At 36.1% G+C, this 12,370-nt stretch overlaps 1 protein-coding gene across 7 annotated transcripts in view; it reads right to left on the bottom strand.

Moving 5' to 3' along the window:
- Positions 1-12,370, bottom strand: part of MIPOL1 (mirror-image polydactyly 1) — a 348,741-nt gene that overhangs the window by 24,930 nt on the left and 311,441 nt on the right. For 5 of the 7 annotated variants that reach the window (XM_061182465.1, XM_061182469.1, XM_061182470.1 and 2 more), the window contains one exon: positions 2,578-3,118. The exons of 1 other annotated variant lie outside the window; for it this stretch is intronic. In XM_061182465.1, the coding sequence (XP_061038448.1) occupies positions 3,052-3,118 (67 nt within the window). In that variant the 3' untranslated portion in view covers positions 2,578-3,051. Of the gene's footprint in view, positions 1-2,577; positions 3,119-11,345; positions 11,417-12,370 lie in introns of those variants that run through there. One more of the 7 variants, XM_061182467.1, reaches the window with a different exon arrangement.

Raw genomic sequence — 12,370 nt, 5'->3', positions numbered from 1 at the left:
ATCAGTTTATTTGAATATGGAAATATACAAAGGATCAACTTTCTCACTGAAAAAAAAATATTTTAAATAATTTTAACATAATGGCTTATTTATAAAAGTAGAATGAAACTTTCTCACATATTAACTAATAACTTCGCTATAACTGCTTAGGCTTTGCTTATAAGCAACTCAGGCTATTTTTTATCAACAATGAATTGTCACAATATTCCAAATTAGCGAAGGCTAAGGCTAAGGCTGCCACTATAACACTATAGAGAGGTAGTAATAATGTGATGCTATTTGCATATGCAGCTCATATTATAGTACTTCATTGAAAGAAATGTGTAGAAAATTCACACATATATGTATAAAAGAAATGGTACAATAATAAAATAAATTGCAGGAGTTAAAATCTTTGATTTTTAATTTTTTTTTTATGAAAGGTCTGGAGACCTACGGTTGCACGGAGTTTAGTCTTAAGACCTCAGCTGTAAGTCCTAGCCAGTCCTTGGCAAATTCCTAGCCCCGCTGAGAGTGTTTCCTTGCTTGCAAAATGTACTACTACTACTACTAAAATTACTATCATCATTATCATTATTACGTGGTTGATATATATAATATATTGTTATTATTATATGATTGTTGATAGGATCAAATAAAAATACAGATGGGAAAGGACTTTGTAAATCATCAAGTGCTACACGTTTATATGATCTTTTCTGCTTTTCCGCTGAACTACTTATTTTTTACAAGGGAAAGTAAATTCTCATGTTACTATAGGAATTAGACTTGATGTTTAAAGTAAACTCAAGGCAACCTCTCTGGGCAGTGGTGGAATACTTCAGATGTTGCATTATAATTGAATATGTAAAGAACTGATCTTCAGTGGGTAAGCTTATTCCTTCATACAACCCTCCCCGCCCCCCCCAAAAAAAGACTACTTGAAGCATTTGTAATTTTGTAGACAACTCATTTTCAAGGAGATGTGGTAATTGGGGGAGATTACCTACACTGAGCAATAGTAGATGTTAGAATTGTTTTGTAAATTTAACGTTATAATATCAAATTCTACAACAGTTCTGGATATTGATTATAGGAACTAGTTGTGCTAATCTGATTGTATAGTTACAAAAAGAGATGTTTGGAAATTGTAAAATGTCTTTATTCTACACTTTGTGTTTTATAAAACCTCAAGCAAAATAACTCGATAAAGGTTTGTCTGTTCTTCAGGAATAAACTGAAAATTCAAGTTTACTTGTGATTTATTTGAAGAGGATTCAGGAATGGACTATTTTGTGACAAGAACTGTTTCTCTTTACTTACCCGCATGACTTGAAAGGTGCTCTTCCTTCACATAGGGAGCTGTTACATGTTTCAGTTAGAGCTCAGAGAGAAGACTACATGCATGACCAAATTATTCCAAATTTGTATAGTTATATAGTCACTGGTTTGTGAGAGGCTATAATTCTCTTTAGGACTGTAGAGTAAATCCAGTTAGTTTATTTTTAACCCCTATCGTTCCTTATTTTCTAATTCTCATAGTTAAAAAAAAATTTTAAAGTAGGCAACATGAGTAAATTCTAAATTTGAACTCAGTGGGATGATTCTATCCGTTAATTCAATGGATTTAATAAGAAAGAAATAGAGCTTGTTTGCATCATGATTCTTTTGTTACCCTATGATAAAGCACCTTTATCATAGAGTAAAAAAAGTTCAAAGGCATAATCTCCAATGGTGTATGTAATAAATTATTCTGTACTTGTCCTGAAAACAGGCAATGGTAGATTTAGTTCAATCTTAAAGATAAATTAAAAAATTGTATGGACTTAGAAAATTTTTCACTTGCCTAAAAAATTTTCACTAATTCCATCTCTACTTGTCAATTTCATCCTGCTCTGCTCATATTTATTTTCTATCAGCTTCTCATCTATTCAATCTAAAAAAAAATTTTTTTTCCTATAGCCAAATACATGAATCTTAGTTTTATTCATAATTTCATATGATTAGAAGTGACTGCCATGATGTAATTGTTTTAAATTATCCCTTAAATTAAAAAAAAGTAGGTATCCTGAACCAAATCACAGGTTTACTTTTTTCCCCAAGTCTTTATATTTTAAATTATAATTTTATTGTATATTATATATTAGATTCCCCTCCTCCATTACAAAAATTCAAATGATAATCTAGATAAAGATAATAAAAAAGAATACTTAATATGTTTGATGGGCTCTTGCCTTTTAGCATCATGCTGGCACATGCTAATTTTCAAGCCAAAAGTATCCCAGCCTATTAGACAGACGTGGCAATTTCTACAGCTTAAATAGAGTTTAGATCATTATTCAGACCCAACATTAAAAAAATATTGACACCATGAATTTATAAGTACACATTAACAATACCCTCTTTTTATTGAAAACAGTGTGCATTATTTGTAGTGAAAGAAAAATCATGCCTTGATTAATGTAATTTTAATATACCAAACTCTTATTAAGGCAAATTACACATTTGATCCTTGGTATCTATACTTAATATTCTTTAAAACTAACAAAGATTACATGCATGCATTGAAGGAAGACTATATACTCTTATGTATGTGCTTCTCTCATTGGTTAAGAAATAAACTCTACATTGAAAAATGTATGTATTTGAAGTTTTGACCTAACACAGTGGATTAAGGTTTAGGCAATATTTACTTTGCTGTATTTTGATTCAGAAAGGGCCATATGTGAAGATATGATCCTGACCAACTTTACTATGTTTCTATAATGGTCTTTCAGCAAAAATCTTTATATTAAATACAGTGAGATATAAAATAGTTACAAAATAAGCTGCAACTTTATAGCTACCCATTGGTAAAAGTCTGTAGTTAATACATTTGGATAAATAACTCAAGTCAGCAGCAAAGTGGTTAAACATTTGTGATTTGATTTTATCTCAGCTTGGAATGTGGTTGGAGTGTCCCACTTCTAACAACTGTTTGCTAAGTTAAGGCTTTAGTGTTTACACAGTGTTGAATGAAGCAGCCTGGTCACCAGATGTGATTGCTTCCCCAGACTGTCGTTTTTTTCTCAGTCAGATCACTGTCCTCATGGTCCCTGTTCCAACCTTCTTCCTCAGGACGTCCACCAGCCTTTCCAACCTAAGTTGGGGGCAGGGGGGGCAGGAGGGAAAAAAATGATTATAAAAAGTGCAATTATTGTCAGGAATGTTTTGGCTGAAAAAGGACAGTATTTGCCTGTGACCAAGCACTCTTGGTAGTCATGTTAAGAAACAAAGCATTACTGTAAGTGAGAGACACGGGTGCAGAGTGCCAAGTATTTCAGGTTAAAAAAACAGCAAAAACACAAACTTTAACCCAGATCTTCAGATTATGTCAGCATTAGATGCTACATGAAAAATCTAAGATACTCATTTTAATACATTTACCTACTTGCATTACGGTTATGAATGAAGTCATTACTATGCAATGACAAGATGGCATATTAAACGTAGAGCAGTTTCAAACTGATTTTCACCAAGAGTACATATTTCAATACATAAATACTATCAGCCTTAGATCTGTTACCTAGCTAAATAAGTAACATATTGGTATACTGTACAACTGTTATGCATTAAATTTCTTCTGTTTAAAGCCAGGTATTAGGTGGCTAGGTTGGAAAAACTTGGTATCTCAATGGTATGAATATAACTTAAATGTATAAAAATGATTTGATGCTAATAAAACCAGACTATCTGTACTACATTTTAAAAGTTTCTATTCCTGAGTAATATAAATAGGCTAGCAATGACTACATATGCTTCTGAGTCAAAGATAAGTGATTTTTCAGTTGATTAAAAACTCACCAATTATACTGAAAATAGAGTCAAAAGTTCAGAAGTCATTCTGTAGGTTCTTAGACTACTCTATGGGAGGGAAATCACATTCATTGAGTGAGAGTTTTGCTTGACAAAAGATGATGGAAGCAGATCATTAATTGTTTTTTTTTTCCTTATTATTTTCTTTACCGTAAGCATAAAACCTCAATCAAAAATCCTGCTTGGTGTCACACACACAGAAATCTTCTTTATAAGTGAAAATCACACCCAGCAGTTTTCATATACACAAAGCTCCCTCCTCAAAGACCGGTGAGTGACACAGTCTAGTCTGCTCCAGCTTGCCTCATTTATATGGACCCATGCATGAGGGTCCTTTGCAAATAAACACAGCACAGAGCTAGACACTAAAGGAATGAGGGTATTCTTAGCGTCATACACACTGTTTTAGATGGACTAATTGGATGCATGCAACACTGAAAACAGCTCAAGTTTATTGGATGATTCTGCATATATCAAGACTTCTGTTAATAGAAAACAGGAATATGAAACAAATAATTCAGTGCATAAAAATATCTTTCCTTTGAGAAATGTAGTAATGATCTTAGAGTAAAAAGGCAAATCTTGCTTAAAATTATTACTACAAATTTCTCAAATGTAAATTTTACACAAGTAATATACAACCATTAAACCAGCTTTAAGCTTTAAGCTAGTGATGCAAATACTTGAACTAGAAGATTTACTGGACAATTCACTGTATTCACATAAGTCTGTATTAGTTGGACTTTCCCTAGTGATAAAAACTAGTGCTATTTTATACACTCTGAATATTATGATTCATAGGATTACATAAATCCTTTAGGACAAAGTTTCACTAAGTTGAATTGTGGAGGAGGGGGAAGAAAAATGTCACTATGAAATTTTAACTGTACTGTAAAATATGATAATAACTTGAATTAACTGTTAACAAATGACTCCCAGTAGAAACCCTGATATACCACTAATAGAATTTCTCAGAATGTACTGTAAAAAGTTAGAAAATATTACTTTCAAGTTGGTTAAATATATCCCTCCCCAAAATATCATTTGCACTACTATTAAAAAAACTTCCTCATAATGTAAAAGTAAGCTCTACTCTGCACAGTTATTATCACTATGAATTCTGAATCAATGGAATGCCAAATTACTGAGATGAACGTGTTTTGTGCTTCTTTTGCCTTCTCCTTTACAGATGGACTCATTTTACTTTAGTTTCTTTTTCATACAGTAGGATATCTCTCCATTTAGAACTCTTAATACATCTTGCTAAGGTAAGAGGTTAGGAGGAAATACTTAAATATCACATTTTGCAATGTATTTACTATATTTCAACAATTACTACATCAACCACATTCTCAGTTTATTCAGGTTGAATGATTTATGAAAATTTGATCTCAGAAATGAGAAAAATGTCAATTACTTAGTTTTGTAAAAGCTTACTGACTTTGGAAACACAATGAAGCACCTATTCTTTCCTGTAAGGAATGGACTACACCTGCCAAACATGGACTGTGCTGACAGGAAGGTAGGTGTGTCTGTCTGTCGAACCACCTTGCAGGATCTGCCTGCAGGCTATTCTTTACTGTCCAAATCAATAACATCCTTTAAAAAATTACATAGTTTAATAAAATAGGCCCCAATGGCTTTACATGTTACTCAGCAATAGCTTCCCACAAACTTCATGAATAGGAAAAGGGTTAGATCTAAGATTAGAATTTCCCTATTTTAAATGACAAAACTGAAGCACAGACAAGGAAACCCTCATACAACGTCGTCGTAAGATAAGACAGTAACAAATATGGCCTGGTTTCCTTGTTTCTATTGCAAAGCTACTTCCACTAGAGTTTTGGCTACTAGAAAGCTACAGATTTCAGATTATAGGTTAATGTATTATTTGTCTTAATAGCTTCATTAAACTGTTTCCTCAAGTTACTACTTAAGTCAAACTGGGTATTTTTTTACTTAACACCTTTATTACAGTATAATTGCTTTAAAATGGTGTGTTACTTTCTGCTTTAGAACAAAGTGAATGAGTTATACATAAACGTATATCTCCATATCCCCTCCCTGTTACATCTCCCTCCCACCCTCTCTATCCCACCCCTCTAGGTGGTCACAAAGCACCGAGCTGATCTCCCTGTGCTATGTGGCTGCTACCCACTAGCTATCTATTTTACATTTGGTAGTGTATATGTGTCCATGTCACTCTCTCACTTTGTCCCAGCTTACTCTTCTCCCTCCCCATGTCCTCAAGTCCATTCTCTACGTCTGAGTCTTTATTCCTGTCCTGCCCCTAGGTTCTTCAGAACCATTTTTTTCCTTTAGATTCCATATATATGTGTTAGCATATGGTATTTGTTTTTCTCTTTTTAACTTACTTCACTCTGTATGACAGACTCTAGGTCCATCCACCTCACTACAAATAACTCAATTTCATTTCTTTTTATGGCTGAGTAATATTCCATTGTATATATTGGCCACATCTTCTTTATCCATTCATCTGTCGATGGACACTTAGGTTGTTTCCATGTCTTGGCTACTGTAAATAGAGCTGCAATGAACATTGTGGTAAATGACTCTTTTTGAATTATGGTTTTCTCAGGGTATATGCCCAGTAGTGGGATTGCTGGGTCATATGGTAGTTCTATTTTTAGTTTTTTAAGGAACCTCCACACTGTTCTCTGTAGTGGCTGTATCAATTTACATTCCCACCAACAGTACAAGAGGGTTCCCTTTTCTCCACATCCTCTCCAGCATTTATTGTTTGTAGATTTTTTGATGATGGCCATTCTGACTCGTGTGAGGTGATACCTCATTGTAGTTTTGATTTGCATTTCCTAAATGATTAGTGATGTTGAGCATCCTTTCATGTGTTTGTTGGCAATCTGTATATCTTCTTTGGAGAAATGTCTATCTAAGTCTTCTGCCCATTTTTGGATTGGGTTGTTTGTTTTTTTGATATTGAGCTGCATGAGCTGCTTGTAAATTTTGGAGATTAATCCTTTGTCAGTTGCTTCATTTGCAAATATTTTCTCCCATTCTGAGGGTTGTCTTTTGGTCTTGTTTATGGTTTCCTTTGCTGTGCAAAAGCTTTTAAGCTTCATTAGGTCCTGTTTGTTTATTTTTGTTTTTATTTCCATTTCTCTAGGAGGTGGGTCAAAAAGGATCTTACTGTGATTTATGTCATAGAGTGTTCTGCCTATGTTTTCCTCTAAGAGTTTTATAGTGTCTGGCCTTCCATTTAGGTCTTTAATCCATTTTGAGTTTATTTTTGTGTATGGTGTTAGGGAGTGTTCTAATTTTATTCTTTTACATGTAGATGCCCAGTTTTCCCAGCACCACTTATTGAAGAGGCTGTCTTTTCTCCACTGTATATTCTTCACTCTTTTATCAAAGATAAGGTGACCATATGTGCATGGGTTTCTCTCTGGGCTTTCTCTCCTGTTCCATTGATCTATATTTCTGTTTTTGTGCCAGTGCCATACTGTCTTGATTACTGTAGCTTTGTAGTATAGTCTGAAGTCTGGGAGCCTGATTGCTCCAGCTCCATTTTTCTTTCTCAAGATTGCTTTGGCTATTTGGGGTCTTTTGTGTTTCCATAGAAATTGTGAAATTTTTTTGTTCTAGTTCTGTGAAAAATGCCACTGGTAGTTTGATAAGGATCACATTGAATCTGTAGATTGCTTTGGGTAGTATAGTCATTTTCAAAATGTTGATTCTTCCAATCCAAGAACATGGTATATCTCTCCATCTGTTTGTATCATCTTTCATTTCTTTCATCAGTGTCTTATAGTTTTCTGCATACAGGTCTTCTGTCTCCTTATGTAGGTTTATTCCTAGGTATTTTATTCTTTTTGTTGCAATGGTAGATGGGAGTGTTTCCTTCATTTCTCTTTCAGATTTTTCATCATTGGTGTATAGGAATGCAAGAGATTTCTGTGCATTAATTTTGTATCCTGCTACTTTACCAAATTCATTGATTAGCTCTAGTAGTTTTCTGGTAGCATCTTTAGGATTCTCCATGAAGAGTATCATGTCATCTGCAAACAGTGACAGTTTTACTGCTTCTTTTCCGATTTGGATTCCTTTTATTTCTTTTTTGTCTCTGACTGCTGTGGCTAAAACTTCCAAAACTATGTTGAATAATAGTGGCGAGAGTGGACAACCTTGTCTTGTTCCTGATTTTAGAGGAAATGGTTTCAATTTTTCACCATTGAGAACGATGTTGGCTGTGGGTTTGTCATATATGGCCTTTATTACGTTGAGGTAAGTTCCCTCTATGCCTACTTTCTGGTGGATTTTTATCATAAATGGGTGTTGAATATTGTTAAAAGCTTTTTCTGTATCTATTGAGATTATCATATGGTTTTTATCCTTCAGTTTGTTAATATGGTGTATCACATTGATTGATTTGCGTATACTGAAGAATCCTTGCATTCATGGGATAAACCCCACTTGATCATGGTGTATGATCCTTTTAATGTGCTGCTGGATTCTGTTTGCTAGTATTTTGTTGAAGATTTTTGCATCTATGCTCATCATTGATATTGGCCTGAAGTTTTCTTTCTTTGTGACATCTTTGTCTGGTTTTGGTTTCAGGGTGATGGTGGCCTCGTAGAATGAATTTGGAAGTGTTCCACCCTCTGCTATATTTTGGAAGAGTTTGAGAAGGATAGGTGTTAGCTCTTCTCTAAATGTTTGATAGAATTTGCCTGTGAAGCCATCTGGTCCTGGGCTTTTGTTTGCTGGAAGATTTTTAATCACAGTCTCAATTTCAGTTCTTGTGATTGGTCTGTCTAAATTTTCTATTTCTTCCTGGTTCAGCCTCGGAGGGTTGTGTTTTTCTAAGAATTTGTCCATTTCTTCCAGGTTGTTCATTTTATTGGCATAGAGTTGCTTGTAGTAATCTCTCATGATCCTTTGTATTTCTGCAGAATCAGTTGTTACTTCTCCTTTTTCATTCTAATTCTATTGATTTGAGTCTTCTCCCTTTTTGTTCTTGTTGAGTCTGGCTAATGGTTTATCAATTTTGTTTATCTTCTCAAAGAACCAGCTTTTAGTTTTATTGATCTTTGCTATTGTTTCCTTCATTTCTTTTTCATTTATTTCTGATCTGATCTTTATGATTTCTTTCCTTCTGCTAACTTTGGGGTTTTTTTGTTCTTCTTTCTCTAATTGCTTTAGGTGTAAGGTTAGGTTGTTTATTTGAGATGTTTCTTGTTTCTTGAGGTAGGATTGTATTGCTATAAACTTCCCTCTTAGAACTGCTTTTGCTGCATCCCATAGGTTTTGGGTCGTCGTGTTTTCATTGTCATTGTTTCTAGGTATTTGATTTTCTCTTGGATTTCTTCAGTGATCTCTTGGTTACTTAGTAGTGTATTGTTTAGCCTCCATGTGTTTGTATTTTCTACAGATTTTCCCCTGTAATTGATATCTAGTCTCATAGCGTTGTGGTTGGAAAAGATACTTGATATGATTTCAATTTTCTTAAATTTACCAAGGCTTGATTTCTGACCCAAGATATGATCTATCCTGGAGAATGTTTCATGAGCACTTGAGAAGAAAGTGTATTCTGCTGTTTTTGGATGGAATGTCCTATAAATATCAATTAAGTCCATCTTGTTTAATGTATCATTTAAAGTTTGTGTCTCCTTATTTATTTTCATTTTGGATGATCTGTGCATTGGTGAAAGTGGGGTGTTAAAGTCCCCTACTATGATTGTGCTACTGTCGATTTTTCTTTTGTGGTTGTTACCATTTGCCTTATGTATTAAGGTGCTCCTATGTTGGGTGCATGAATATTTACAATTGTTATATCTTCTTCTTGGATTGATCCCTTGATCAATATGTAGTGTCCTTCTTTGTCTCCTGTAATAGTCTTTATTTTAAAGTCTATTTTGTCTGATATGAGAATTGCTACTCCAGCTTTCTTTTGATTTCCATTTGCATGGAATATCGTTTTCCATCCCCTCACTTTCAGTGTGTATGTGTCCCTAGGTCTGAAGTGGGTCTCTTGTAGACAGCATATATACGGGTCTTGTTTTTGTATCCATTCAGCCAGTCTATGTCTTTTGGTTGGAGCATTTAATCCATTTACATTTAAGGTCGTTATCGATATGTATGTTCCTATTACCATTTTCTTAACTGTTTTGGGTTTGTTATTGTAGGTCTTTTCCTTCTCTTGTGTTTCCTGCCTAGAGAAGTTCCTTTAGCATTTGTTGTAACGATGGTTTGGTGGTGCTGAATTCTCTTAGCTTTTGCTTGTCTGTAAAGGTTTTGATTTCTCTGTTGAATCTGAATGAGATCCTTGCTGGGTAGAGCAATCTTGGTTGTAGGTTTTTCCCTTTCATCACTTTAAATATGTCCTGCCACTCCCTTCTGGCTTGCAGAGTTTCTTCTGAAAGATCAACTGTTAACCTTATGGGGATTCCCTTGTATGTTCTTTGTTGATTTTCCCTTGTTGCTTTGAATATTTTTTCTTTGCATATAATTTTTGATAGCTTGATTAATATGTGTCTTGGCATGCTTTTGCTTGGATTTATCCTGTATGGGACTGTCTGCACTTCCTGGACTTGATTAACTATTTCCTTTCCCATATTAGGGAAGTTTTCAACTATAATCTTTTCAAATATTTTCTCAGTCCCTTTCTTTTTCTCTTCTTCTTCTGGGACCCCTATAATTCGAATGTTGGCACATTTAATGTTGTCTCAGAGGTCTCTCAGACTGTCCTCAATTCTTTTCATTCTTTTTTTCTTTATTCTGCTCTGCGGTAGTTATATCCAGTATTTTATCTTCCAGGTCACTTATCTGTTCCTCTGCCTCAGCTATTCTGCTATTGATTCCTTCTAGAGAATCTTTCATTTCATTTATTGTGTTGTTCATCATTGTTTGTTTGCTCTTTAGTTCTTCTAGGTTCTTGTTAAACGTTTCTTGTATTTTCTCCATTCTATTTCCAAGATTTTGGATCATCTTTACTATCATTACTCTGAATTCTTTTTCAGGTAGATTGCCTATTTCCTCATTTGTTTGGTCTGGTGGGTTTTTACCTTGCTCCTTTATTTGCTGTGCGTTTCTCTGTCTTCTCATTTTGCTTAACTTACTGTGTTTGGGGTCTCCTTTTCACAGGCTGCAGGTTCGTAGTCCCCTTTGTTTTTGGTGTCTGCCCCCAGTGGCTAAGGTTGGCTCAGTGGGTTGTGTAGGCTTCCTGGTGGAGGGGACTGGTGCCTGTGTTCTGGTGGATGAGGCTGGATCTTGTCTTTCTGGTGGGCAGGACCATGTCTGGTGGTGTGTTTTGGGGTGTCTGTGAGCTTATTATGATATTAGGCAGCCTCTCTTCTAATGGGTGGGGTTGTGTTGCTGTCTTGCTAGTTGTTTGGCCTAGGGTGTCCAGCACTGTAGCTTGCTGGTAGTTGAGTGGAGCTGGGTCTTAGCGTTGAGATGGAGATCTCTGGGAGAGCTTTTGCCGTTTGATATTATGTGGAGCCGGGAGGTCTCTGGTGGACCATTGTCCTCACCTTGGCTCTCCTATATCAGAGGGACAGGCCTGACACCTGGCTGGAGCAACAAGACCCTGTCAGCCACACAGCTTAGAAGAAAAGGGAGAAAAAAAGAAAGAAGGAAAGAAAAAAATAAAAGTTATTAAAATAAAAAATTAAAAAAATTATTAAAAATTTTAAAAAATGAAAAGCAATAAATAAAAAAAGAAAGAAGAGAGCAACTAAACCAAAAAACAAATCCACCAATGATAACAACTGCTAAAAAACTATACAAAAGAAAAACCACAAAAAAACCAAAAACGTACAGACAGAACCCTAGGATAAATGGTAAAAGCAAAACTATACAGACAAAATCACACAAAGTCCACTGCGTCAATTTTGGGATGATTTGTTGTCCTTTCAGGTATTCCAGAGATGCAGGGTACATCAAGTTGATTGTGGAGATTTAATCCGCTGCTTCTGAGGCTGCTGGGAGAGATTTCCCTTTCTCTTCTGTGTTCGCACAGCTCCTGGGGTTCAGCTTTGGATTTGGCCCCGTCTCTGCGTGTAGGTCGCCTGAAGGTGTCTGTTCGTCGCTCAGACAGGATGGGGTTAAAGTAGCAGCTGACTAGGGGGCTCTGGCTCACTCAGGCCGGGGGGAGGGAGGGGTACAGAATGCGGGGCAAGCCTGCTGCGGCAGAGGCCGGCGTGACGTTGCAGCAGCCTGAGGTGTGCCGTGTGTTCTCCCAGGGAAGTTGTCCCTGGATCACGGGACCCTGGCAGTGGCGGGCCGCACAGTCTCCCGGGAGGGGAGGTGTGGATAGTGACCTGTGCTTGCACACAGGCTTCTTGGTGACGGCGGCAGCAGCCTTAGCATCTCATGCCCGTCTCTGGGGTCCGCGCTGATAGCTGCAGCTCCTGCCTGTCTCTCAAGCTTGTTTAGGCGGTGCTCTGAATCCACTCTCCTCGCGCACCCTGAAACAATGGTCTCTTGCCTCTTAGGTAGTTCCAGACTTTTTCCCGGACTCCCTCCCGGCTAGCTGTGGCATAGTAGCCCCCTTCAG

Source organism: Eubalaena glacialis, chromosome 2 (assembly GCF_028564815.1).
Source record: "Eubalaena glacialis isolate mEubGla1 chromosome 2, mEubGla1.1.hap2.+ XY, whole genome shotgun sequence".
Lineage (NCBI taxonomy): Eukaryota > Metazoa > Chordata > Mammalia > Artiodactyla > Balaenidae > Eubalaena > Eubalaena glacialis.
The sequence above is the reverse complement of the archived record's forward strand: the minus strand, read 5'-3'. Positions and strand labels throughout refer to the sequence as shown.